Here is a 26,404-nt window from a genome sequence, read left to right on the forward strand (position 1 = left end):
TTGAGGAAGGATGTGGGTAAAACTGTATCCAGCCCAGTTAACGTGTTAAATGTCTGAAACTGATGTGTGTCATAACAGCGTGGCTCATAAAATGTGCCTTCACAGTCAAATTATATGCATGTGATGGTGGGGTTGTGTAGAACAGTACAGATATATTTACGTACCACAAGTAAAATTAATTGCAGACAGTCAATGAGTCAACATATGTTCACATAACATGACACATACATCACATATTCCATGAAGGCCCATTTATCTTTGAAAACAAAGATACATCTACCAATGGAAATCTTACATTCAGATTAACTGCCTGTCTTAAATACTCTCCTGAAATACCTTTCAGTAGCATCATTACTCCTGAATACCTCCAAATGCTATGAAAGGGATCACTTATACTCAGTTTATTAGGTACACCACCTCGTTCACGAGTCAGGAGGCTGTGGCTTGCTATATAAAACAGGCAGACAGGAATCCAGGACTTCAGTTAATGTTCGGATGAACATTAGAAGGGAAAAACGAGTGACCTAAGCGACTGAATGCACAACTCATTGATCCTTGTCACGGATGGGCTATTGCAGCAGCCGACCACACCAGGATCTACTCCTATCAGCTTAAAACAAGCAGCTCCAGTTATCACGCGATCACCAACACTGGACTATTGATGAGCTGAAAAACGTTGCCTGGTTCGACAAATCCCGGTTCCTGTTGCATCATGCTGATGACAGAGTCAAGATTTAGCGTAACCACATGAGTCTATGGCCCCATCCTGTCTGCTGTCAACGGTACAGGCTGGTGGCGGTGGTATAATGGTGTGGGGAATGTGTTCCTGGCAAAGTTAGATCCCTTGATACCAATTGAGCAATGTTTCCATGCCCTGAAGAATTCAGGCTGTTCTAGAGGCAAAGGGAGGTCCGACCCGGTACTAGATGGGTGTACCTAATAAACTGGCCACTGAGTGTGTAAGGCATGGATAGAGATAGATATACATCATATTTCTCATTGACACAAAATGTGTGTAAGCAAAGCCCCTCCTTCTAGGAAACTGTCTAGAGAATTGGGTCTGTGAGAGGGAAGACATTTCAAGCCCTTAATGATACCGCTCTATAAGACCCTATATGTCAAATGAATTGCTCCATGGTGGTATTGTTCTGCACAGTCTGGTATTTGAGGTCACCTGCCTGAAAGCTTCTCTATGAAGGTCATTGAAAATCAGGCATCATAAACCAAAATCGTAATGTAGCCACCCGTAAGGTATCTGACCTGTAAAGCTACACTTTGAAAATGTGACTCAGCTATTTTGTTGCATGGAAACAGTGTTCATAGGTCCCAGAATTGTGTTCTTCCATTACAATCCATAAATAACCTAACTGACTAATATCAGAATTGATTTTCACAACGTCTGTATGCATCCGTTACAAAATGGAGACCAGGATACCCTCCTGGTGCTGCTGTAAATGGTTTATTAAAATAAGGTGTGTGGGGCTCTCCATTGCCCCCTACAGGATGATGACGGGCTCTTCCTCCGACTGGCTCAGGTCCACGTGAAGCTCCAGATCTTGCTGCAGCAGCTCGCTGGTGGTGTCAGCATGGGACGAGCTCTGGGGAAGGGTAGCCTGGGACAGGCAGCCTAAAGAAGACATGGGCCGGTCCCGCACAGAGCTGCCTGAGGCTGGGGGAGATAAAGGGAGGAAGGGGGAAAGGTCAGGGTTTAGGGTTCAGGTGTCTGCTACAACCAACCTTAACAGCTGCACAGCAGCAATCGCAAAGAAGAATGCTGTTTCCATATGAGTGTTATTTCAGTACCATTCCATAGTAATCACTATTCCAGTTAGTGAAATTGGTTTATATGCTGCAAATGGGTAATGACACTGGTGTTTACCTACCTGAGCGGCTGCGCTGGGTCTTGGCACTCTGGGGTCGCACAGGGGTCACACAGCCCGGCTCTGGGCAGCCAGGCTTCTGGAACTGGGAGCACATGATCTTGTCTTTGCTCTTGCACATGCCTGCTGTCATTAAAACAGCAATGTCACATCGCGACCTTGACATGGCTATGGGTGTGGTGGGGTCCTGTCATTCCCATATTGTACCTACACACCCATACCAGACATACACCTTCTTCCAAGTCTTGAGAAAAATACTATTTCAATACTATTTTAACTCATTCAATGGCCTCATAAATTACTGGGAATCACAACACCAAATCCCAGGCATAAAACAGGACAGCAAATCTCCCTCTTTCTTCCTTCAGGGCTTGATTTGTATGAACAGATGAAAAGGATATTAAGATAGAAATGATGGAATGCAAGCAGTGTTACCCCAGGTTATATTTAGTCTGTTACAGACACCAGGCCTGATCTTCTATAACATAGTAACATTGGGTTCTTTCCAGTGTGGAACACTATACCAACCAGAGCCCCTCCCCCAACCCCAGTGCAGCCCATTCTTATTGCTAACTCACTTCCTTAAACCCTCCTAAAATACTCCCTCCCATAAACTAAGCTCCTCTCTCCTTCCCTAAATCTCCTCACCCTCGTCCTTCTCCAGACTCTCGTTCCTTCTCCAGACCCTCGTCCCAACCAAACAGCCCACTTTCTTTCTCAACCCACCCCAACTTTTCAGTCTCCTCCCCATTCTCTCCTGACCCTTCACCTCCCACTTCCCCATGATGTCCCCCCTCACTCTTCCTCCCCACTTTACTCTTTACCTCTGCATCCCTGCACTGCGAGCCCAACTCTGGACACATGGTCCAGGGAGCGAGAGAGAGGAAACAGGCTAAGGGCAGTTGGGGCCTGGACAGACGGCACGGTGTGAACATCATCTTAAGACACGATGTGTAACTGGACCCAGGGGTGACAGTGAATCCTCGGAAGTGTGCTTCACTGTCAATGAGGAGTCCATATGGGCTGTCAGAACTGGAGTCTGGACATCACCTCTCTCCCAGGCCCGGACCATGACAGCTGCCCACAGCATGCAGACATGTCACACTTAACATTAGGTGACTTTTTTGGAGCGATGGCATAAAAATACAAAATGGACCAGTGGGAATAGTTTTACTGCACTGCAGTTGCTTGAATTGAGTAACATGAATTAAGTAGTCTAGCTTTTGTTCACAATTGTCCAGATTCCATTTTCTTTTCAATACATGTAATTCTACTCTAAAGGACAAGGTCAAATATTTGCATACCCAACAACTGTCAAATACACCTCATATATACTCTGTACTCAACATGATAACTTGTATAAATGGCTCAATAAATGTGATTGACCAGGTGTATTCCTATGGGCTGGCAGTGGTCTAGTTGTCTGTCAGTACAGTAACCCACAGTAGGTGAGGTTGGTCTCACTCACCTGAATGCGCAGTGGGGAGCTGGAGATGGGCGGTGTCTCCTCCTCAGCCTGGATGAAGTGGCTGAAGTGCTGCAGGCGGGTGTAGCGGCAGTTGGGGTAGGTCACGGTGTGGCTGCCTCCACAGCTCTGGGACATGGCCAGGTAACTGTAGTCCGCCATCTCAGGGATGCGCTCGCTAGGATGGACACAGGAGCGGAGGTTGAAGGTCGGAAGATGAACACTTCTAGAGGTTTTAAACAGACCTGACAGTACAATATTTATAGTTAAATTTGGTCACCCTGCCTCCCTGACACTTCTCTAAACCATAACAAAGCAATATGGACAACTTTTTGGTCCTTCCCATTTCAATACATGTGCTCCCGGCTTCCCTGCCTGACCCTGGCCTGACTGACTGACTTATTGCTTGGGCAGACTCTGGCTGGTCCTCTGCAGCGGGCCTTGGATGTGTGGATAGCGGGAGCTCCCGATCTCCCTCAGAGCGCCCTGGCTGTAGGTGCGCTCTGGGCCAGATAGAGAGAGTGCAGAGCCACCTATCTGCCTACACATCATGGTGTGGATCGCTGCACCTGCATCATGGCCCTTTCGGAGCTGGCCATCTCAAAGTGTCCGTGGTTGGTCCCTGGCCTCAGGCTGAGATGGAGGGAGAGCTGGCCATCTCAAAGTGGCCGTGGTTGGTCCCTGGCCTCAGGCTGAGATGGAGAGAGAGCTGGCCATCTCAAAGTGGCTGTGGTTGGTCCCTGGCCTCAGGCTGAGATGGAGGGAGAGCTGGCCATCTCAAAGTGGCCGTGGTTGGTCCCTGGCCTCAGGCTGAGATGGAGGGAGAGCTGGCTATGTCAGACACTTGTAACTATGCAACACTTCTGACTGATCTAGTGTGGGTGTTAGGTCTTTGGGAGTAAGATAAAGTTGACTACACTGTATATTGGGACACTGGCACCCCCTGCTGGTTAAAATGGGGCCAAGTAAGAGTTTCAGTTGTGATGTTTGACTGTCTGCTCTCACCTTCTGCAGTGCTGGCGAACCTGCTCAAGCTCATAGATTGTGTACGGTCGGTTGGACTTGTGGGAGGGTAGGCCAGGAGTGGAGGGCAGGGTGACCAAGTGTCTGTTGTTCAGTGGAGAGAGAAAGAAGAAAGAGAGGTAGGTGAATAAGCAGCACCACAATCCTAATTATTTCAATTTCCACAATGTCTGTGTGTACTGTATAAAAATAGGACATTATTATAATTTACTTACGGTCCTGGGGTAAGCATATCGACTGGGCGGTCGCAGGAGATGCAGTGGAACCTTGCCACTAGTTGTCTATGAAAGGGACGTAACGAAGACAAATCAAAACCAAAGTTTATTGGTTGCATACACAGATTTGCAGGTGTTATAACAGGTGCATCGAAATGCTTTGTTTCTAGCTCCAACAGCGCAGTAGAACGTCTAGCAAATACAAGACAAATACACAAATAATCAAGAAACAAACAAACAAACAAGAAATGACAGAACAAGTCCAATTAACAATCCAGAGTAGATATATCAGTGAGCATGTGTCAGAATCCAGAATATAAATACGTGGTGTGTATAGACAGTATATCATTTGGAAGGAAAATAGTGTGTACAGTAGTAGGTATATTAGGAACAGAATACAGTATATACTGTACATACACCGTGAGTAAACAACAGTATACAAACAGAACATAGACATATAGACAGAATATAGACAGAGATAAAATGAACGCTAAACACAGGAAGACAATGAACGCATGATCATGTAGAACTCCATAGAGGAACCTGGACTTATCCAGCCATCATCCCTCCTGGGCCTGGCTGTGACCAGTGACATGTGACTTACTTCCTGATGCCTGCAGCGTCGTCCTCCTTCGGGGCAGGCTGGGCCTGCAGCTGCTTACGGATGCTCTTCCAGCGGTCCTCCAGCTGCTTCTTCACAGGATCCAGCTCAATCCGGTCCAGATACACAGATAGACAACAAATGTACTACAGGGATGCCAAAGATATAAACTACCACCAGACACACCAGACAGACATGAGACATGAGATTTTTACAAACAATGCTATCTGTCACTATAAACACATTCATAAAATAGACACTTAAAAACGTGTGACATACAGACTTGTGAGATATATGTATTGGTGATAGCATAGTAATAAGGCGTATGGCATGTATCAATGGACATGTAGGCCTATTATATAAACATCCATTTAGCAGGGTAACTTCCTGCTCAGTCCCACCTTGCACTCCATCTCGGTGGAGATTTTGTCAATGATTTTGTGCCAGTCCTGCTCCTGGCCGGTGATCTTGCTGAGCAGCTCCTGGAACATGGTGTTGAGCTCCTCTGTCATGGAGTCAAACTGCATGCGGCTCACCTTGGTCTCCAGGGCACGCTTGTCTGCTATCTACAGGAAGAGACGAGATGCAGTCAGGGAAATGGCAGTACTAGTGTGGGCTTGTAAGGATTAGGTGAAACCTGTATTAACTTGTATGGGTTAGGTGAAACCTGTATTAACTTGTAAGGGTTAGGTGAAACCTGTATTAACTTGTATGGGTTAGGTGAAACCTGTATTAACTTGTAAGGATTAGGTGAAACCTGTATTAACTTGTAGGGGTTAGGTGAAACCTGTATTAACTTGTAAGGATTAGGTGAAACCTGTATTAACTTGTAAGGATTAGGTGAAACCTGTATTAACTTGTAAGGATTAGGTGAAACCTGTATTAACTTGTAAGGATTAGGTGAAACCTGTATTAACTTGTATGGGTTAGGTGAAACCTGTATTAACTTGTAAGGATTAGGTGAAACCTGTATTAACTTGTAAGGGTTAGGTGAAACCTGTATTAACTTGTATGGGTTAGGTGAAACCTGTATTAACTTGTAAGGATTAGGTGAAACCTGTATTAACTTGTAAGGATTAGGTGAAACCTGTATGAACTTGTAAGGATTAGGTGAAACCTGTATGAACTTGTAAGGATTAGGTGAAACCTGTATGAACTTGTAAGGATTAGGTGAAACCTGTATGGATTTGTAAGGATTAGGTGAAACCTGTATGGATTTATAAGGATTAGGTGAGACCTGTATTAACTTGTAAGGGTTAGGTGAAACCTGTATGTATTTATAAGGATTAGGTGAAACCTGTATGTATTTATAAGGATTAGGTGAAACCTGTATGGATTTATAAGGATTAGGTGAAACCTGTATGGATTTATAAGGATTAGGTGAAACCTGTATGTATTTATAAGGATTAGGTGAAACCTGTATGGATTTATAAGGATTAGGTGAAACCTGTATGGATTTATAAGGATTAGGTGAAACCTGTATGGATTTGTAAGGATTAGGTGAAACCTGTATGGATTTATAAGGATTAGGTGAGACCTGTATTAACTTGTAAGGGTTAGGTGAAACCTGTATGGATTTATAAGGATTAGGTGAGACCTGTATTAACTTGTAAGGATTAGGTGAAACCTGTATGGATTTATAAGGATTAGGTGAAACCTGTATTAACTTGTAAGGATTAGGTGAAACCTGTATGTATTTATAAGGATTAGGTGAGACCTGTATGGATTTATAAGGATTAGGTGAAACCTGTATGGATTTATAAGGATTAGGTGAGACCTGTATGGATTTATAAGGATTAGGTGAGACCTGTATGGATTTATAAGGATTAGGTGAGACCTGTATGGATTTATAAGGATTAGGTGAGACCTGTATGGATTTATAAGGATTAGGTGAGACCTGTATGGATTTATAAGGATTAGGTGAAACCTGTATGGATTTATAAGGATTAGGTGAGACCTGTATGGATTTATAAGGATTAGGTGAGACCTGTATGGATTTATAAGGATTAGGTGAGACCTGTATGGATTTATAAGGATTAGGTGAAACCTGTATGGATTTATAAGGATTAGGTGAGACCTGTATGGATTTATAAGGATTAGGTGAGACCTGTATGGATTTATAAGGATTAGGTGAGACCTGTATGGATTTATAAGGATTAGGTGAGACCTGTATGGATTTATAAGGATTAGGTGAAACCTGTATTAACTTGTAAGGATTAGGTGAGACCTGTATGGATTTATAAGGATTAGGTGAAACCTGTATGGATTTATAAGGATTAGGTGAAACCTGTATGTATTTGTAAGGATTAGGTGAAACCTGTATGGATTTGTAAGGATTAGGTGAAACCTGTATGTATTTATAAGGATTAGGTGAAACCTGTATTAACTTGTAAGGATTAGGTGAAACCTGTATGTATTTATAAGGGTTAGGTGAAACCTGTATGGACTTGTAAGGATTAGGTGAAACCTGTATTAACTTGTAAGGATTAGGTGAAACCTGTATTAACTTGTAAGGATTAGGTGAAACCTGTATTAATTTGTAAGGATTAGGTGAAACCTGTATTAACTTGTAAGGATTAGGTGAAGCCTGTATTAACTTGTAAGGATTAGGTGAAACCTGTATTAACTTGTAAGGATTAGGTGAAGCCTGTATTAACTTGTAAGGATTAGTTGAAACCTGTGTGAGCTTGTAGGGATAAATACATATGTGTATGAACTTGTGTATGGACACGTATGGGCTTGTGGTGAATTGTATGGCCTTGGTAGGGTTTAGCATGGGCTGGTACAGGTGAACTTGAGCATGTTGGGATTTGTAGGTACCCCTATGGTCTTGAGTGGACTTGTGGAAGCTCGTCTAGACTAACATCAACATGTGAGAACTTATGAGAGTTCACCTGAGTTGAGTATAACACACTGAGGGAAAGCTCAACTATGCCATGTTGTGGTGAGAGACTCACGATTTCAATCTCCATCTCCACAAGCTCTTTGTCAGCTTTCTTCTCGTCCAGTTCTTCCATGGACTTGTACAGATGCTGTGACAGAAATACATTATTCTGTGGTTTGGAACAGAAGTACAGCATGGAGCGTCTCCTATTCCCCTATGGGCCTCCCCCTGCTGCGGCCCTCCCTCCAAGACTCACGTCGATGTGGACCTGTTTCTGGCTGTGCTCCTCAATCAGGTGGTCGGCTGTGCCGTGGAGCTTCTCACACTCAGCCTGCAGTTGCATGATGGCTCCCTGAACGTCATTCATCAGCTCAGAGCTCTGGCAGAAACAACACAGAGAGACAGGGTTCTATGTCTGTAATACACAGCCATGGCCCCACTGCCATGGAGTGCCTGGCACTGACACACTCCTTTCCCTTAACACACTGCTGCCCTGATAGAGCTTCCCTTACATATCATCTCTAAACGTATCCCTCCCTCAGGGTTCAACATAACAGACCCATTATTTAATTAAAACCCTTTGCTACTCTGTTTCAACCTCTATCCTTGCCCTGCCTATAGTACCTCTGCTCCAGGTCTGCCTCCTCCCTGCTGATTCATGAATCTGCTAACCAGGCCCTGCAGATTCTCATAGCGCTGGAACAGCTGGCTGACCTTCCTGCTCACGTCTACAGAGCAGGAGGGGCACGTGGAGCCTTGCTGCCGCCTGCCTGCCCGCTGCCCTAGCCCTGCTCTGACCCCTGGGGCTCCTGCTGGAGGCTCTGGGAAAGCAGCGAGGAGGAGGACGCCATCATGTCCTCCAGTATGCCTCGCAGGTTGTCCATCTGCGGTGAGAGGGCAGTGTGAGGGCCATGTTGGGGCCACCCACTAGCTGCTACATTATGGATGATGCTGTCTCAGCTATATTCTACAGTTGAAGGTTTTCTGTCTGTCTGTCTGTCTGTCTGTCTGTCTGTCTGTCTGTCTGTCCGTACAGTACAGAGACAGAGACACCTCCGCCCCATCCACCTCAACCCAGACCAGACCTCAACCCTTCACCAGGCCTGTCCTGCAGGAGGTCAAGTTAGTTGAGGTCAAGGAGGTCAAGTTAGTTAGTCCGTCCGTCCGTCCGTCCGTCTGTCTGTCTAACCTGATCCTGTAGCTGTCTGTCTTTCTTGGTCTTCTGTTCAGCCTTGGCTGAGGTGTTCTCAGTCTTCAGCAGTAGCACCTCTTCCTCCACTTGCTGCACTGCGTTCCTGAACACAGAGTGGTGGAAGAGGTGCACCAGGCCATGAGGAGCAGGACACCACCTCTCTTCCAATGGAAAACTACCACATCTCAACTGGCCATAAAACTGCTGAGGGAAGAACGGCTCGTAATAATCTCCGGGAACAGAGCAAATGGTATGGCATCATACACATGGAAACCATGTGTTTGATGTATTTCATACCATTCCACTGATTCCGCTCTAGTAGTTACCAGGAGCCCGTTCTTCCCAATGAAGGTACCGCCAACCTCCTGTGTTACAAATGACTTAGACTACCAAATGATATCAAATGTAGTTTCCATAATAAACTATCTATCATTTCTATTTAGCCTTCCTGTGTGCTCATGTGTCGTTGTTTACCTGAGGTATAATATCTGCAGTCTGAGCTGTCCTTGCTTAGGAGAGTCAGAGGAGTCCTCACTGTCTGACCCTTTGGCTGTTTCTGAGCCTCTCTCTGAGCCCTGAACTGTTCCTATGTTCAGAATCAGCTGCTCCAGTTCTCCCAGCTATGACAGGGACATGGGGTCATCAACAATGTGTTTGTAGATCTTGCATTTGCTTGCATAGATCTTCCTAGCTCACCTTGGCTCTGTCACCCATCAGGCTGTCGACCAGAACTCTCAGATGATTCAGTTGATCCAACAGTTTGTCAGGCACATCCCTGTCACCTACACATTCAGGACAAAAATGGTCATCCCACACAAGACATCATTCAGTAAAAGAAAACATAGAATAGCCATACACTATCCAATCTCCACATTGTTTTCTTACCCAAGTCAGTGAGGAGCTCCCGGAGGTGCTGGAGCTGGGCCTGGTCGGCCTTGCCTGCTTCCAGCAGCTCTACTCTGGTCTCCAGGGTGTTGTGTCTCTCCCTGAGCCTGCCCACATCCCTCAGGGCCTCCACTGTCTCTGGGTAATGCTCTGCCCCGCTGGCCACACGAGACAGGGGTTTGCTGCCCACCATCAGAGCTCCATCAGAGACGGACTGCTGGGGCAGTGCCCCCCCATGCTGGCTGGCAGTGACAGTGCCAGGAGTGAAGGCAGCAGCTCCAGTATTGGCATTGACTGAGGCGCTGAAAGGAGTCATGGTGGTCATGACAACTGATGTGGGGACAGGGACTGAGTGCCTGATTTCCTATTGGAGAAATAGCTACCATCAACACAAAGCTAATGTCTATTCCTATGTCTTGTATATGATTGATTGATAAAGGAATCTCGCTCTTTCAAGCAAGACATAAGACATGCCTTTTGCAGATTCTGTTGCTCGCTAACCAAGGTGGTCTGCATGATGTCCCAGGTCACACACTGGATGAGCTCGTCTGGGTCTGGGTAACGCCAAACTCTGTCCTGCAGCTCTTTCTGTGATAGAGAGAAGACAAGAAAGAGAGGAAGTCATGATTAACCTCTTTTTACTAGAGTTAGCTACTACAGTACTAGACTATTGTTTGTCTCCTCTTAACAATGTAGTATATAATTTCTGAGCTTGGAAAGTAGTCTCCTGAGTTCCAACTCACGGTGGCAGAGTCCAGGTTGTCCAGTCGGTGGCAGTACTGTTCCACTTCGTTGATTCTGTCAACCAGCTCACTTATATTCAGCTGGGACCCAAAAATACCCAGAGCAACGTCATGCTACCAGATGGAAACAGACATGTAGGATAATCCCTATTATCCTCACTCTATTGTTGGGGTGAGTGACAGGCCAGGTTGCCAGAGATAAGCTGTGGCTCTTTGATGCTGTTGCCCTCTGTATGACTCCATGGCCCCTACAGAGAGTGATGGAGGGAGGGGACCAGGGCCAGGGTGGATCGAGCTCTACATGACGCTATATTTCACCACTGTGTGGGGTGGTGAGATGGAGAAGGATTCCCTAGTGATGAGCACTGGGTAGATCCCCTACTGTAGATTAATGAGGGAGATGAGCAATGTTGCCAAATGTTGTCTATCTGCAATCCCTCCTCACTATGAGGGTTTGCCAGTATGGATGTGTGTCTGACCTGGTTGTGTTGGTTCTGGAGGCTCTTGATCTCTTTCTTCAGGTCGTCTCTGGACTCCTTCAGGTCCTGGATCTCCTTCAGCAGATCCTGGATCAGCGATATAGACTGGAAACACAACAGAGTGTGTTCGAAGGACTCAAAGCTCAAAGAACCCCACATCACTGGTCAGATCAATTAACACAATCATTACCTTTTGTCAGTTTCTGTTATGATGACTGAATCGTAGGCTATAGAAATATAGAGGGTCGCACACACGATATATAAGCTCCCAGTAATGTATTGGGTAAATCTCCAACATTTCGGCATCACAGTGTCTTATTCAGGGTGAATCAGCACACATGGTGATCTCTTAGCATTAGGTCTAAAGCTTTTTCACAGCCTCTTCATGCCCAAAACACTTGAAACTGACTCATCCCAGTTCTCTAATCTCCCAAAGTAAGAGTCTGTGAAACTTTGAAGCGGTCAGGGGACTCAGTAAGGTAGAAATCCCCCTGACCAAAGCCATATCTGTGACTATTCCCCTGGCTACTTCCTTTGAAGATCAGTAGGAAGATCCTAAACCCCTTCATTTAGGAGGGATCCCAAAACCCCTCTCCGTGGCTCCATCCAGTTGACATTTCACCCCAAGGGAGGTTACTAAGGACACCACCATCCATATGCAGTAGATGAGATACACAAGCTGTTACAAAGCAGCGGTAGGACCTGTCTGTCTCCAGATAATCCATGTTTTTCAGAGTACATAACCCCTGCCCATATGGAACCACTCCACTCTCTAACACAGCTGAGGCCTTGTTGACAGAGTAAACCCACACATGTGCTCTGGGTGTTGCAAATTAGAAATAGGTTGTGTTTACTAAGCAAAGTTGAAACAGGTGGCTTTGAACGTATTTACCAGAGTTCCGGTGGGTTTGTCTAATGCACCCAGACATGAAACGACGCAAAGCGACTCCACTGAGCTGCACAGGCCGTCAAACAATTGGCTGAATAACTAATAGGTTGTTCAGTGAGCTGTAAACGTGGAAGGGATATATGACCTGCGTGTATGGAATTTCTGGAGGAGACCACCTTTTTCTTGATCGCCTCAAGCATCTCAGAGACATGAGATTAGGCAAAACATGATCAAATCTTGTAAACAGGACATGCACTGGAATATTCTAACCTGGCAACCAACCCAACCCCTAATGACAAAGAGAGAGACAATCAACTGTATTTGTCACATTTTGATGAGTGGGTCCAGGGTATGGTTAATTTCCTATGAGATTCCTATGACACTTTAAAGCTCATCGTGAGGCTGATTGGACATATTGAGTTCACAGGAAATTATGATATTTGCCTACATCAGCAAACAGTAGGCAAAATGTATGCATCGTCCTCTTCCCTCAAAGGAGCTGGGCTCCCTAACCAGGGGACATCCCCAACCGTATCTTCCTCAGAGACAATGTCCCTAGTACTCTGTCTGTTTGTCTGTGAGGATGTTGTTTGGACAGAGTGCCCAACCTCCTTCCTGTTTCTGCCACAACATCTGGGTCAGCATCACCCACAAGTCTGTTGCAAATGGTAACGGACATGACAACCTAAATACAAGCCCCTTCTGACAACACGCAAAACTCTAGTAAAAGGGGTAGGAAATGAGTAACTAACATAATGTAAGTACACTAACTTTTACTGTCCCAACTATAAGGAAGTTATTTGCGATTGGGAAGAAAGCCATCCTCTCTACCTCCCGGTTACTCTTTAGTCAGCCATTAACTGGCTCTGACTAAGATGGCCGGTGGCCTGGAATCCTTCCACACCACTGTGAACATAGAGCGCCACTCAGGCAGACTTTTCGCAACCCTCTCAGATCCAGGACATGTACCCTGTGGGGTCACAGCGGAGCACACCTTTATCAACCACAACAATCCCCTGATAACCTCTGCCATGGGTCAAGAAGAAAGAGACCCTGGCTAAGGGCCTGTAAGCGGGAAATACAATATGCTGCTATGAGTTCTGAGGCAGAAACTGATGGACATTGGGTCTTAGTGGGGTCTTCAGGGATATGGTAGACAGGGCCAGAGAAAGCCAGACAGGGCCATTGAATACTGGTATTGACCCACAGCTGTACGCCCACAGGATACATGAATGATTCAGAGGATTTTCAGAGGCACCTTCGCCTGTACCCACTGGATGTCCCTCCCTCATATCACCTGAGTGTTAACTGGGCACGCCTGGGCAACATCAGTGAAGATAGCTAAGACCTGTGAAATCTTTCATCTTCCTACTTGCTTTATTTACACAGACTCATGTCTCTATCAGTGTCCATATTTCAAACTCAGACATTTCAGATAACAGCAGAGATACAGTTCAGAGTGTGGTATGAAGTACTGGACCGACACTGATTCTAAATTGTGGACACACCAGGAGGTTGGTGGCACCTTATTTGGGGAGGACGGGCTTGTGGTAATGGCTGGAGCTGAATAGGTGGAATGGTTTCAAACACATCAAACATATGGAAACCACATGTTTGACTCCGTTCCATTAATTCCATTCCAGCCATTACAATGAGCCGTCCCCTCTCAGCGGCCTCCCCTAGTGATCTGTACCACTCAGCTATTCAATTTTGTTCCACAGCATACACAGGGAACACAGGAGCGGTGCTTATCTTTGGGGAGTGGCCTTTCCTTTGGAAACTGGAACAGAGACACAGCGAGGTCATTTGAGAAGACAGTGTGGTGCCCATCACCTATTGTGCTGTGCTCTGTCATCAATATCCTTATCCAGTGTTGAGAGTTCTGAAATGCTCACCCTTCACCACAGACAGGCCCCCAGCTGCGGGACAGGGCTTTGATGAGCAAGCACTCAAGGACTTAATACAGATAAGAGGGGCTGAATCACTTGCCAGCAGCATATCCCCCTGCATTCCACTGCTGGCTTGCCTCAGAAACTAGGTAGTTGGTCCTGGTCGGTACCTGGATGGGGAGACAGAAGGCCAAAAGGTGGTACTCTTCCCTCTGGTCTAAGGAGATTCAGTGCCCCAGGGCTGTCTTTCAGTGTCCTGACTAAAGATCCCATGGCACTTATCGTATGAGCAGGGGTGTTAACCCCAGTGTTGTGGCTCTTCCCCATGTCCTTGCTGTAAGAGAATATGTTCTCAGTCAATTTACCTGGTAAAATAAGGGTCAAGAAATAAACCTCAGACTCTAACATCTGTCACAAGATGGATGTCTAGTCTAGAATACCCAGTGGAACTGTAATGTAATCCTATTTCTTGACTGTTATGGCCATTTTTCTTTGACCACAAAATTATTTTGGGACAGATTCCCCCAAATAATTTGGCACCCATCTTATTACAAGCAAAATTGTGCATCACAGACAAATCAAAGTTTCAAAACAGTTTTGACTGTTGATGGAGGGAGGGAGGGGGCACTGTCACAGCAGCAGTGTTCAGTGTTCCTCGCATGACATTATTTCAATTTATAATAAAAATTATAACTCTGCGATGACAGTGTGATATTAATAATTACATTTTGAGGAAGAGCCTGTCTCACCTTGGACACGCCGTCCCCACTCGCCTGAGCCTTGCGGCGGAGCTGCATCAGCTGCCACAAGTCGTTGACCGGTGTTGTGGTTGAGGCAGTGCGGCTCAGAAGATCTGTACCGCTAGGAAGCTTCTCCAGCGCGGCCATCTGTCTCTCTATCTGCCGAAGTTTGTCTTCCATGTGATGGTACGGGCTAGAGGACTTGGTCAGATACGGGCCATGGGGCTCCTGTGGCGGGGCATCCTGCTCTCTCCAGCCGGTGGTCACATTTTGGATTTTCAGGTGTCCCAGGATAGCGTGGAGGAGGGTATGCAACGCATTGAAGTTGACAGCTCCAATTTCAGGTGTCCCGATCGACAGGTTCACCAAATAGAACAAACTAATGTCAGCTGACATTTTGTCTCTCACTGCTTTTGAGTTAATGTTATTAAAAGGTATTTACGAGGGATAAGATATATCTTCTTCCAATATTGGCATCTTATTTTGTAAAAAATAAACGCCAGAATGATTCAATTAAATAACATAAGATTTTAAAAAAGGACAGGATCGAACACAAAAAAAATAGAAATGTCAAATTATAGAGAAAAAAAATCTGATTCTTCTGTACTAAATAAAAAGTGTCTGCAAATTAGAATGAAATATTCCCTACACAGTTACTTTTCAACACCTTTTCGTTGCTACTCAATATCGGTTGTTTCTTATTCCAATGCCATTTCGAACCTTGTTTTAGAAATTGGTTCTAATCTCTCACACCTACAATAGAACGGCATTGGACGTAATAATGACAGTGAGTACAGTTCCCTTTTGTGATTGGATGTAGCCTCCTTCCATTACACAATAATTGCATCCCACATTGTGACTCACAGCGTCCCTGGTTGCTGAGCAACAAGGCAAATCCTCATCAGGTAGGACAAGGGTTGTGTTGTTGAGAAAGTATGCAAAGCATCACCGGTTCTCACCCCAGGTATACAAAAAGGAGCACACAGACACGAAAAAAGGCTCAAAATAACAATTTTATAATAATAAAAATTTTAAAAAACAAGCGTGCATATCCTGGTGCCTTTCTAAGTAACTACATTCAAGTATAAAATCTAGTTCATAATCCAAAATACATAGTTATTCCCTCAAAATCCTATTGATTGCCTCACATTCAACAGCTCTGGCTCTGAACAATCTTCAAACTCAGTTTTTCATGTGCCACAGAACTGAACTCTACATTAAGCAATCCCACACAATGAATTAAATGATTCATGAACTAGACTATACATTTTTGGCAAGGAGGAGCACAAACACTGTAAACTGTTTGTGACCTCAATCGAAATTGCATGATGAAAATGTAGAACAAAAAATGCTTGATGTTTGCAGAGTGCAAATGTCATTGTTTCAATGTGAGTTCTAAATAAAACCATAGCCTTTTAAACTCATAAGCTCAAGAGTTCCTCAATGTGACATTTTAACAGAGCAATATAACCTAGAGCAGTTTAGACATAAAAATTCTGGTCTACATTTTGTAATTCACCATTCATCCAACAGCCATGCCATCATCCTCAGTACACTATCTATGGCCTTTTGGATCCCACTTTTGACAAAACCTATTGAATACTACAGATACTCTGAAAGTGTGATGCAAATATTGACAAAGAAATAACATTTAGAGCATTGTTCGACAATTTCATACAGATATCACTATAACAAAAATAATTTAAATTGCAATAAACGAGTGTATATGCGTAATTTCTCCCTTTATGACAAATGCCACCATACAAGACATCTAGATGCAGTGGAGTCCTGATAACTGTAATGTCTGGGAGTGTTCTAAATGTGTATACTAAATCTGAGCATGCAGAAGTGTCTATTTGAACTGATAAACTGCATGTAAAACACAGTTTGTATATTTCCAATGTGCACTTATCAAGAATCGACTATACTACGTTTTCTTCTTCTATCAAATTTAAAGTAGTATAATAAGATTAATGTCGAAACTGGAAACCTTGGTAGGAATAGCAGTCTAGTCAAACCTTAATCAATGACTACTGCACATTGAAACCAACCAGCTGAACATCTACATGAAGACAGAAGCACAGTGAATGACATGAAAGTAAAGGCTCCTCTGTGCACAACTGACTCACTCCAAGTAAAGTAAAATATACAGTATTTAAGTGTATCTTCCACTTGAAAGGCAAAAATCAAAAGAGCTGTGAATGACTGCTAAAACAGTGTTACTAGTCTCTGCTTATTGGAATCAATAGAGCTGTGAATGACTGTGCTAAAACAGCGTTACTACAGTCTCTGCTTATTGGGGCTGAGGTGGGCCAGTCAAACGGTCAGTTGAAGGATTCCAAAGGATAGCTAGGTTGATAGGAAGGTGTTACACCGACTCTTCCCCGGATGACCCATCCAGCTGTGAATAGCTCCTCTCACCGTGACCCCCTCCTCCCATTGGTTGTCATATGTTGTCATAGTCAGTGTCCCGTCGGCTGGAGACCACCACCCACTCAGCCACGAAGAAGGATAGCGTGCCCAGGAAGCCCACCACAACCATGATGAGCAGTTGCCAGTGCAGCAGGAGATAGTTACTGTAGAAGAAGGCCAGGGCTGCAGTGATGGACTGCGGAGGACAAGAGCACCAAGTTACACCACTGTAACACAGCAACTGTGGTTAGCAAGTATGGGGAATCATCAAGGGATATACCAAGCAAATAGCTCAGTGATATTTCTTCAAATCTTTCAGAGTAATACATTATCACCATAGACAGCAAACCATGTGTAGGCCTAACAGATATCAATGTACCTGGACAAACTTGAAAACGGCAAAGGCAGGAGCGCTGTCCTCCCGGAACATGAATCCCACAATGCTCAGCAGTTGGGTGTTGAAGCAGCTGTCTCCCAGGCCCAGCAGGAAGCTGCACAGCAGAGCCACCTCAACACTGAACAAACAACACAATACAACAGGTTAAGCAATTAAGGCAACACCACCTCAACACTGAACAGACAACATCCCAGGTTAATACAGACATGAATAATACAGACAATACAGTAATACAGACAATACATATGAATAATACAGACAATACATATGAATAATACAGACAATCTGCAGTAACCTGATAGAGTTCAAATGCAATTATGCACTACTGCTACACTTAACATAATGCTCATGTCCTGACCTGCTGTACTCTTATGCAAAGTACGTAGAATTGTTGTAATAGTAATCTATGGTCATTGTTTTATGGGCCAACTGAGTAAGCCCTGCTGTGTACCTTGGGGTGATGTATGCCTGCAGGTGTGTGCCCTCTTCTGGGGCAATAGGGGCATCACTGGCAATGTTCAAGAAGATCAGGTAAAAGGCCACGAAGTGAGTGATCAGCCCCAGCAGCACGACCGGGTTCCTCCCAAACCGGTTGCACTTGTTCAGCATCCCAAACACGCCCCCTCCTGGACAAACAGTGGCACAGCAGAAACAGAAGCGTTGACTTCCTCGAATCATCAGTCCCTTCCTGTCAACCAGTTTATCTGCTTTCCAAACCTCACGTGTATCATGTGATCTGAAACAGCACTGAAGATAAAAAATGACTTTGACTCACCCAGGATCTCTCCCAGGCCAATGAAAATACCAGAGAGCCCGATCAGACTCTTAGCGTCATTCCCAAATTGAGTCATGGCTCCTATACATGTCCCGTATACCCCACTGTAAAATGTCAACTCTAGGCCTGAAGGTGGGAAAGGAGCAAGAGTTACACACATAGAACCTATGGTTACGCATTCAAACATACTCAATGTCAATTGAATATGCATCCGTTTATATATCTATTACTAGCATCCACTGAAAGAATTTCCTCATGTTGGAAATAGCCCAAACCATTTTTTTCTGAATTATTTGGAATGAATTTGCCCACCGGTGTATGCTATGGAGATACTCAGCAGTAGCATCTCTTTAGTGACAGACAACTGCAACGCTTTCTCTGTAAGAAGAGGGCACATATCAGTCAGTTGAGCTCTGGGCCTTTGTTGCTGACATGACAGATTGAAGTAAGAAGCAACCAATGAACTCTGACTCACTGAAAGCATCCAGAGCCTGGGAACCGAGACCTGGAGTCGCTCTGCAAGGAAGAGAAATCCATAAATAAACTTAAGTACAGCCTTTCCAGACATAAAGGAATACAGGATTATCCAGATTCAACCCAGGCCTATGGAGGAATACAAAGTACCTTACATACAACAGCAGGTACAGAATGCACAAACACCATTTGTATGGCATATCTATTAGTATATCAATATTTGACATCTGTATGTATGCATGACAACATGCGTGATTATGGTCAATAAATGGTAGATAAGGAAAAATTTTCTTGTGCTAGTTCACTCTAACGTTAGACCTAGACCACATTTTCCATCCCAGCCTGTCTGCAGACTGCACTCACATGATGATAGGGGCGCTCTCTGTGGACTCAGTCTGCAGCAGTGACTCAGATGCCTCGGAGGGTGTGGCCTCAGGCTCTGGCTTCTGGATCAGGAAGAACAGAAAGCTGCCCACCAGGCTGATGACCGTGAGAGAGATGAAAACCGTCTGGCGATCCTTGTCTAGACACACACACAGCACGCGTCAGCAACTTATGGCCAAAATGAGATTTCCTCGTTGTGTCAAGGGAACTTAGGGAATGCTAGATACTATAAAAAGGAAAGGACTCATGAACCTAAGTAGAATACATTCAAACAATATCTACATTGTTATAGTAAAAAGTTAACCAAAACTGATGACATACCTGATATGTGAACATGGCCATGCCAGGCAAAATAAATATACATGTTTCCAAAGAATAAGCTGCAAAATGGGATAGATACATGTTAGGCAGTCCAACACCATGGATTCAGTGCCAGAGTAAAAAAGCTGTGGTAAACAGTGATGCAATCAATACAGTTATGCTGATAAGAAGAAGTACCTGAACTGTAGCAAGGCCCAGAAAATACCACTGTTCCTGCCGATGGTGGCATCTGTAGAGTTGATGGTGAGTAGGTTCCCCTGAGCTGTCCACAATACTAGGCCACAGATGGAAAGAGATTGAAAGAGAAAAGAAAGAGGGTTATGTGGTGATAGGAAATACAAGTCGTTAATTCTGAAGTAAGAATACCACAGTCTTCTTACTTGCAGCCGCTATTCCAACAACTACAGACGCTGTATAGAAGCTCCAGGTGTAGGGGTGGATGAACATGGCAATGTATCCACTGATGGAAATAAAACATTGGACAGTGTTAACATCAAACAAGCTAATGAAAACAAGTATGTTATGCACACTCAGAGAGAATAGATAAATGAACGGTTCTGTAAACAGGTATAGGCTACAGTGGGTTGATTTAAAGAAAGGTCAAAGGAGTGTGCTCACCTGTATACTAGTCCACTAAAGAACATGGACAACTGGGGTCCTATAACAGCTACTACTGAGGGAGCAATCAGGTTGGATGCAGAGAAAACTCCATAGATGATGGCCATGCTACATGTAAAGACACGACATAGAAAATGTTAGCTACATGGCTACAAGTGCAGGCATTTTATTCAATAAGGATGTGTTTGAATCTTTTTAAAGCCTGGTGTTTGCCTGCCACGGGTGGTGTCATTAAGATGTCCATAAAGGCCAACAGCAGCAATTAAAATCACAGACGAGGCCCTACAACACCACAGTCATATGCATGTTATTTACGAAATACCTCAGGAGACTGGGATATTGTAGAGAACTGAAAGTCAACTTTGTTGCCTAAACTGGGCAGATTCAATTACTTGCCTTTTGAGACCTCTTTGAGAGAGAGAGACAGGATTACGCATTTCCAACAGTTCTAATCTATACCATAGGAGCCACATAGGTCAAAGTCACAGTATTTCAGCATCACAATGAATTACCTTGTGTATCCACTCCCGTGGAATTCAGTACTGTTGAAACTCTTGATCACAGTTTGCTGAAAAAGCACGAGACATAAATAATTGACACCATCAATATTAACTTCCCCTGTAGGTTCCCTACAGTTGTGTGGCTTGAATTTGTATATATCATTTGTCAGTTCAACCATACCTCTATATTGCCACATGTTTGGAAAGCAGTGAACATGAACATGAATCCAAAACCCAGGATTATGATGTTCAAGAGTGTCTTTCCCTCTGGACCCATGCTTGCTGCAGAGTGTCACTGTAATATTTCTTGACGAAATGGGTTAGTTAAAAAAACCTCTGAAGGGGCTCATCTGAAAAAGAACAGAATCAAAACAACCTTGGTGACAAATCTGTAGAAACGATGTTATGCTATGAATATTAGCTATTGTCAAGACACTTAGGTAGGTATATCTAGGTAGATCTGCTACCAAATAATCACTATAGTAAGTATTTCCTTGCTTTTGTCTATTTAGCCACTTGAGAAGAAAACAATTTACCGAGTCGGGTGCTGCACTGTAAAGTCCTTGTTTGTGCAAGCTACATAGTTAGCAAACCAATAACGACTTGTGGAGATACCACCATGGACCCAAATCCTTGAAAGAATCCAACAATAATGTACGATACTTTTCCCCTGTGTAGTGTAAAAATGGTCTTTGAATATTTTTCAGTGAGTGACCAAAACTGTTCGTCATGTGAGATAGTCAGCTGACATTTCAAGGCGTACAACCCAAAGCCCACTGGGAAACTGAGTTTATTTGCTATAGTCTGACGCCAATCTCGTTTCCGGGTCAAAATATTAAAAAACATTACTAAATTGAAAGTATTTTCCATTTGTGTCCCCTCCGAGTAATTTGTATATAATATATTTTGGTGCATTGAATTATGATTTAAAAATGTGTAATTTGAAGATGCGTTGCTTTTCCCTCCAAATAAATACGCAGCAGCGTTACTCGTCAACCTCATTCAACGAGGAGGAGCAAGGGGCAACATCTTGTCCTAACAAATGGTCGGTGCTAAGGAAATCGTCATAAATTTGGAAAGCTATATTGCATTTTTTAAAGAAAAACTCGACATATTGCGAGCAGGTTGATTAAGTACAACAATTGTAATCAAAAACTTTAAGCGGGTGTTGACCTTTCACCCACATTTTCTGGTAGTACTGTTGCGTGTTTGTTAGCTAGGCTAACTAAGGCCCTATCTGCAACATGAGCTATGGTAGGCCCCCGCCCGATGTTGAGGGCATGACTTCTCTTAAAGTGGATAATCTGACGTACCGAACCTCACCTGAGACCCTTCGCCGTGTCTTTGAAAAGTATGGTAGGGTAGGAGATGTTTACATCCCCCGAGATCGTTATACGAAAGAGAGCAGAGGGTTCTCCTTTGTGCGATTCCATGACAAGCGGGACGCAGAGGATGCGATGGACGCAATGGATGGTGCCGTGCTGGACGGACGCGAGCTAAGAGTCCAGATGGCCCGTTACGGACGTCCCCCAGATTCTCATCATGGAGGCGGTGGTGACCGTGGAGATCGTGGTGACCGTCGGCGTGGAGGTGCACCCCGGAGGTACGGGGGTGATGGCCGACGAAGTAGGAGGTAAGAGCTGAGCACATGGTTAAGTAGTTGCTCTAGCTCTCCTTCGATTGGGTCGTTTTTCATTGTTAGCTATGTGGTGATTTTTAAAAACAAATTTACGTTAGCTATAATGTCTAGTGTTTGTTTAGGAACTTGAATGTTGCAACGGTACCTTATGGCCCTTGTTTCGATTATGTAGCGTCAATCAGCCACCATTACAAGTGTGGTTCATGGTTCATTGACCTGGTAACTTGGCAGCGTTTTGAGGGTGTTGTGGCCTTACGTTTACAGTTTTTAGATGGGCGATAACTCGACATAACGAACTTACTCTCGTTTCTCCTCACCAGTCCAAGGCGTCGGAGACGCAGCAGATCCCGGAGCAGAAGCCGATCTCGTTCCCGCAGCCGCTCCCGCAACAGCCGATCAAGGTCTCGTTCCTACTCTCGCTCCAAGTCTCGCTCCCCTAAGAGAGACAAGGCCAAGTCCCCGTCCAGGTCCCGCTCCAGATCCAAGTCTCCTAAGTCAAAGTCCCGTTCCAGGAGCCACACCCCTGCAGAAAGAGCCTCAAGATCAAGATCCAAGAGTCAGCCCAAGTCACCTGGGGAGAATGGAGCTGAAACGCCATAGATGACTGACAAAATGGTAAGTGTTGTAAATTGTTTGAGGTGAAGTCTAGCGTTACACTAGAACTAGATTGTATGACTAGCATGGGGAGGATGTGATGCGGGGATATGTGTGGGATGGATTTGCACTTAAGTCTCCCTTTTCCATGGTTATCTGTGGTTAAATAGAATGGGGTTGGTTGTGGGCTGTCTTGACAATGTGAACTACTTTAAGTCTTTCCACCTCAAAGTGGTTATGCATATCACTGTAACACTGGGCATGGCAAAGAGGAATGGAAAACTGTCCCGTATGGTGGTTGCCTGAAACCCACATTTGATGGCTTTTGGGGACTATTCCTTTGTCACAATTTTGTTCTGTCCTGCCCAATGTTCCAGTTCATTATCAGTGTAGAGGAAATTTAGGTCCATTCTTGCATTGTACATATGTGGCATTTGAGAATACATTTTTAACGTAAAAATAAAATGTTCATAAAAAAAATCTGGAATTCTCTCCTCCAAGCTGCGGAATCCTGTTTGCAAAAGAGGAGTTTGAGGCAGTATGAGCAGTTAGTGAGCTGGGTGTGTGAGCTGTCCGGGCACCTGCTGCTGTGGGGGTTGCTATGGAGCAGGCCGGTTGCAGGTTGCAGTCAGTGTTGGGGTGGTGTTGAGGTACGTCTGCAGGACAATGGACAGAAGCCTTGCATTGTCCTCCAGGTCATGCTCTCTGCTTTTTGGGGGCAAAAACTTGTGCTCAGGAGGGAACCAAGGGTTGTCTGACTGGTTTCTCATGACAAGATTTCTCATTTTTGTGAAGCCCGGGCGTCTCTTGACGTTTGGTTCCTTCCTTGAACCAAAAAATTTCAACCATCAGAAACGGGTTTGCATAGCTTTTGATTTGGCTCTTTCTTTCAAATGTAGACTAGTTTCCTACTAATATGGGGGAAATGTGCTATGCACATGAAGTTGGCATTACATTGCCAGCTGATTACACCATACATATGGCCTGGAGGTGTCTCCATGTCTATCTGAAGGGAGGGGTGTGGTAAAGTTAACAAGTCGGCGCCACATTACTAGAGGTTGAAAACAAAATTGAGTTATTTGTTTTCCAACACCAGTTTCTTACATCCTTGTCTTTCAAACATTTTTCAGGTGAGATGCCAATGAGGACGTCACACTTCAGACTGAGGACCCTGTCCATACAATGATTTCTGTGTAAAAGGTTATTGTTGTATCTTGATCAGAAGGCTTTGTGTATTCTTTTTTTTTTTCTGTTTGCCCAGACTGCTAGTCTTTCATTGTGCAATGTTTAACAAAAAAATAAACTATACTCAATGTGCTTTTGAGGTAGATGGGCTAAAACTGCTTGGATTTCAATTTGTTGGACTGCATGGCTATTTTAGTTATCTAAAACTGTCAGTGAAGATTTGCTGGCCTAGCTTTTACAACTGTTATTTTGGGTTTCATGAAGGCCATTACAGACGTTCAAATGGATAGGGCTTTTAGAATAGGTATGACAAGAACCAGGCATGGATTTACTTGCAGGTCAACTTGCTATGTAGCTTTGTTTAATTTCATTGTGACTCTAATCTTCTCTCCTGTATTTTTTGTGCACTAGGCGCAGTTGTGTAGCAGTTGAGTATTGCTGGTTAGCTGTTAAGGTGGCGTGTTGCAGTGCTTGGCTGTTTCCAGTGTTCTCCGGAATGCCCCTGTGGCTACAATGCTGTGATGGTGGCCAACTTAAATGGCTGCTACAAATTCACCATCGGTAGAATGCCTGTCTTTCAACAAGTTAAAATGTTCTCTAATTCAGAGCACTAAGTATGTTGTGCTAATTTGGTTTAATGCATTCTGTCTTGCCCTTTGTGTATTCCTTTTCCCCCTTGCAAGAGTCTGTATAGGTGTCCAATGTGAAAGCTAATAAAATTTGTCTTCTAAAACATTTGGGTTATCAATTTATTCTAAAACTGTAACAGAACACTACTATACAACGTAAACTATTTTATAATGCATTGAGTTTTGAACCATTGATCTTGTATTGGGTCTTGACTATTTGACTTACTGTGCCTTGCTGACACAATTGTCTTTCATTCAGCTTTCCTTGTCCTCAGTTATAATCATTTGTACAGTATGGCTTCCTGGAAGTGTTGATCTTTGTTGGCATAGAATTTCTCCAGTGGAATGTTGAGACACTTCAAGTTCCATTTGTGCAGCAATGCCTCTATGGACCAGTCAGCACTGAGACAAAGAAAATAGAAATTATTAATGTTTACTTGACCTTGACTGACAGTCGTGGACTGGTCCTGAAAGGCATATCTTCTCTCTTGGTAAGTTGTCCAAAAATTGGGCCTCGGTGTTTTTCCTCAAGAGGAAGGAGATGGTCACCAGGACCTTTTCAATCTGAAAGTTGTAAATTCACAGTTGAGTTAGATCTGAATGATCTGCTCAAATTTATCCAAACTAACCGGTCAGTCTGAACTCACCTTCAGGCTCATAGAAAATGTCTGATCCCAAGATGTCTCCCCAGACCTTCTGCTCCTCCCCCCATTAGACTTCTCCCCAGGTAATACCCACCACAAGCACATTGGGCAGTTCATTCTCTTCACAGGTGTGCCTACAGTTCTCCAGACACTGGAAGTTCTGCACTGTCTGACAAGATCACTTGTGCCCCACACTTTGCTGCCACCACACCAGGTAAACTCATGCCAGCCCCAAGCTGTGAACAAACCGCAGTGCATTCTGATTCAATAGTTTGTTTTAGAAATAAGTTACACATTTACATGGTAAATAAGTGAATTGGAGAGTAGCCTGATTGTGAATTAGTTTAAGTAAACTACCTCTTTCACTGTTTTGTGCATCAGCTCCTCCCTATGTGTCCACACATGTGCTAATACCACTGCACAGGGCCATACATGCATCTCATATTGTGGATCAAGGACCTAGTACAGAGGGGAGAAACATGATTACAGTTCACATGAACGTCAACTTCCATTGATTCAGAAAAGTCTGTACTCCTCTCCAAGGAACTCTGCAGGCTTCGGGGCCAATTACCACAATGCAGTTGTAGGCGAACAATATTTACAGAAGCATTGCTGGTTTCAAATGGCAAAAATGTGTGGAAAGAGCACAAAAACCTCAGGGATGGAAACATTCAGTGATAGCTTTGGATCCTCGTATTCTTCGAATGTGAACGATTTCTGCACTGTTGGACATCTCAGTTGCTCTGTTTTCCATTTACCATCCCAATTGTGAGAGTAAATAAATTGTGGTAAAACAATACGTTTACTATCATAAAACCCGTCTCTTCGGAAAAACAGACACGCTTTCGACTGTCTGCTGAAGGACGTGGGAAAATAGGCGTATTCCATATTTTATCCAATCGGTTTTCTCGGATGTATGGCTCGCTAAAATATGTGACCAAGGAGCT

At 44.2% G+C, this 26,404-nt stretch overlaps 3 protein-coding genes across 6 annotated transcripts; 1 reads left to right on the forward strand and 2 right to left on the reverse strand.

The window, feature by feature from the left end:
• Positions 1-2,700: 2,700 nt before the first annotated feature.
• Positions 2,701-10,461, reverse strand: LOC112259227 (glutamine-rich protein 2-like). Its single transcript, XM_042316327.1, has 14 exons — positions 10,146-10,461; positions 9,957-10,042; positions 9,735-9,880; positions 9,300-9,363; positions 8,867-8,952; positions 8,693-8,786; positions 8,325-8,447; positions 8,142-8,216; positions 5,586-5,750; positions 5,188-5,330; positions 4,584-4,649; positions 4,351-4,452; positions 3,349-3,523; positions 2,701-2,733 (listed from the first exon to the last, which is right to left on the reverse strand). Exons 1-14 carry the CDS (start codon positions 10,459-10,461, stop codon positions 2,701-2,703), a joined length of 1,674 nt encoding a protein of 557 aa, XP_042172261.1.
• Positions 10,462-15,879: 5,418 nt separating this feature from the next.
• LOC112226184 (UNC93-like protein MFSD11) lies at positions 15,880-22,836 on the reverse strand. Of its 2 annotated transcripts, none has more exons than XM_024390494.2 (14): positions 22,707-22,836; positions 20,948-21,116; positions 20,779-20,834; positions 20,267-20,374; positions 20,029-20,108; positions 19,826-19,922; positions 19,649-19,707; positions 19,307-19,466; positions 18,945-18,985; positions 18,782-18,847; positions 18,470-18,595; positions 18,146-18,320; positions 17,677-17,812; positions 15,880-17,493 (listed from the first exon to the last, which is right to left on the reverse strand). In XM_024390494.2, exons 2-14 carry the CDS (start codon positions 21,041-21,043, stop codon positions 17,332-17,334), a joined length of 1,362 nt encoding a protein of 453 aa, XP_024246262.1. In that variant the 5' UTR covers positions 21,044-21,116; positions 22,707-22,836; the 3' UTR covers positions 15,880-17,331. The 2 variants fall into 2 exon arrangements, with proteins under 2 accessions (XP_024246262.1, XP_024246260.1); XM_024390492.2 differs by lacking the exon at positions 22,707-22,836 and adding an exon at positions 21,303-21,523.
• LOC112226186 (serine/arginine-rich splicing factor 2) lies at positions 21,746-24,919 on the forward strand. Of its 3 annotated transcripts, XR_006082491.1 has the most exons (4): positions 21,746-22,399; positions 22,726-23,020; positions 23,501-23,649; positions 24,130-24,919. XR_006082491.1 is itself a non-coding variant. In XM_024390496.2 (3 exons), the coding sequence occupies exons 1-2, from the start codon at positions 22,011-22,013 to the stop codon at positions 23,003-23,005; spliced, it is 669 nt and encodes a 222-aa protein (XP_024246264.1). In that variant the 5' UTR covers positions 21,747-22,010; the 3' UTR covers positions 23,006-23,020; positions 24,130-24,919. The 3 variants fall into 3 exon arrangements, 2 of the variants coding, with proteins under 2 accessions (XP_024246264.1, XP_024246266.1); XM_024390496.2 differs by lacking the exon at positions 23,501-23,649 and having other exon boundaries at positions 21,747-22,399; XM_024390498.2 differs by lacking the exon at positions 23,501-23,649 and having other exon boundaries at positions 21,748-22,369.
• The last annotated feature ends 1,485 nt before the right edge of the window (positions 24,920-26,404 follow it).

This window comes from Oncorhynchus tshawytscha, unplaced genomic scaffold (assembly GCF_018296145.1).
Source record: "Oncorhynchus tshawytscha isolate Ot180627B unplaced genomic scaffold, Otsh_v2.0 Un_contig_635_pilon_pilon, whole genome shotgun sequence".
Lineage (NCBI taxonomy): Eukaryota > Metazoa > Chordata > Actinopteri > Salmoniformes > Salmonidae > Oncorhynchus > Oncorhynchus tshawytscha.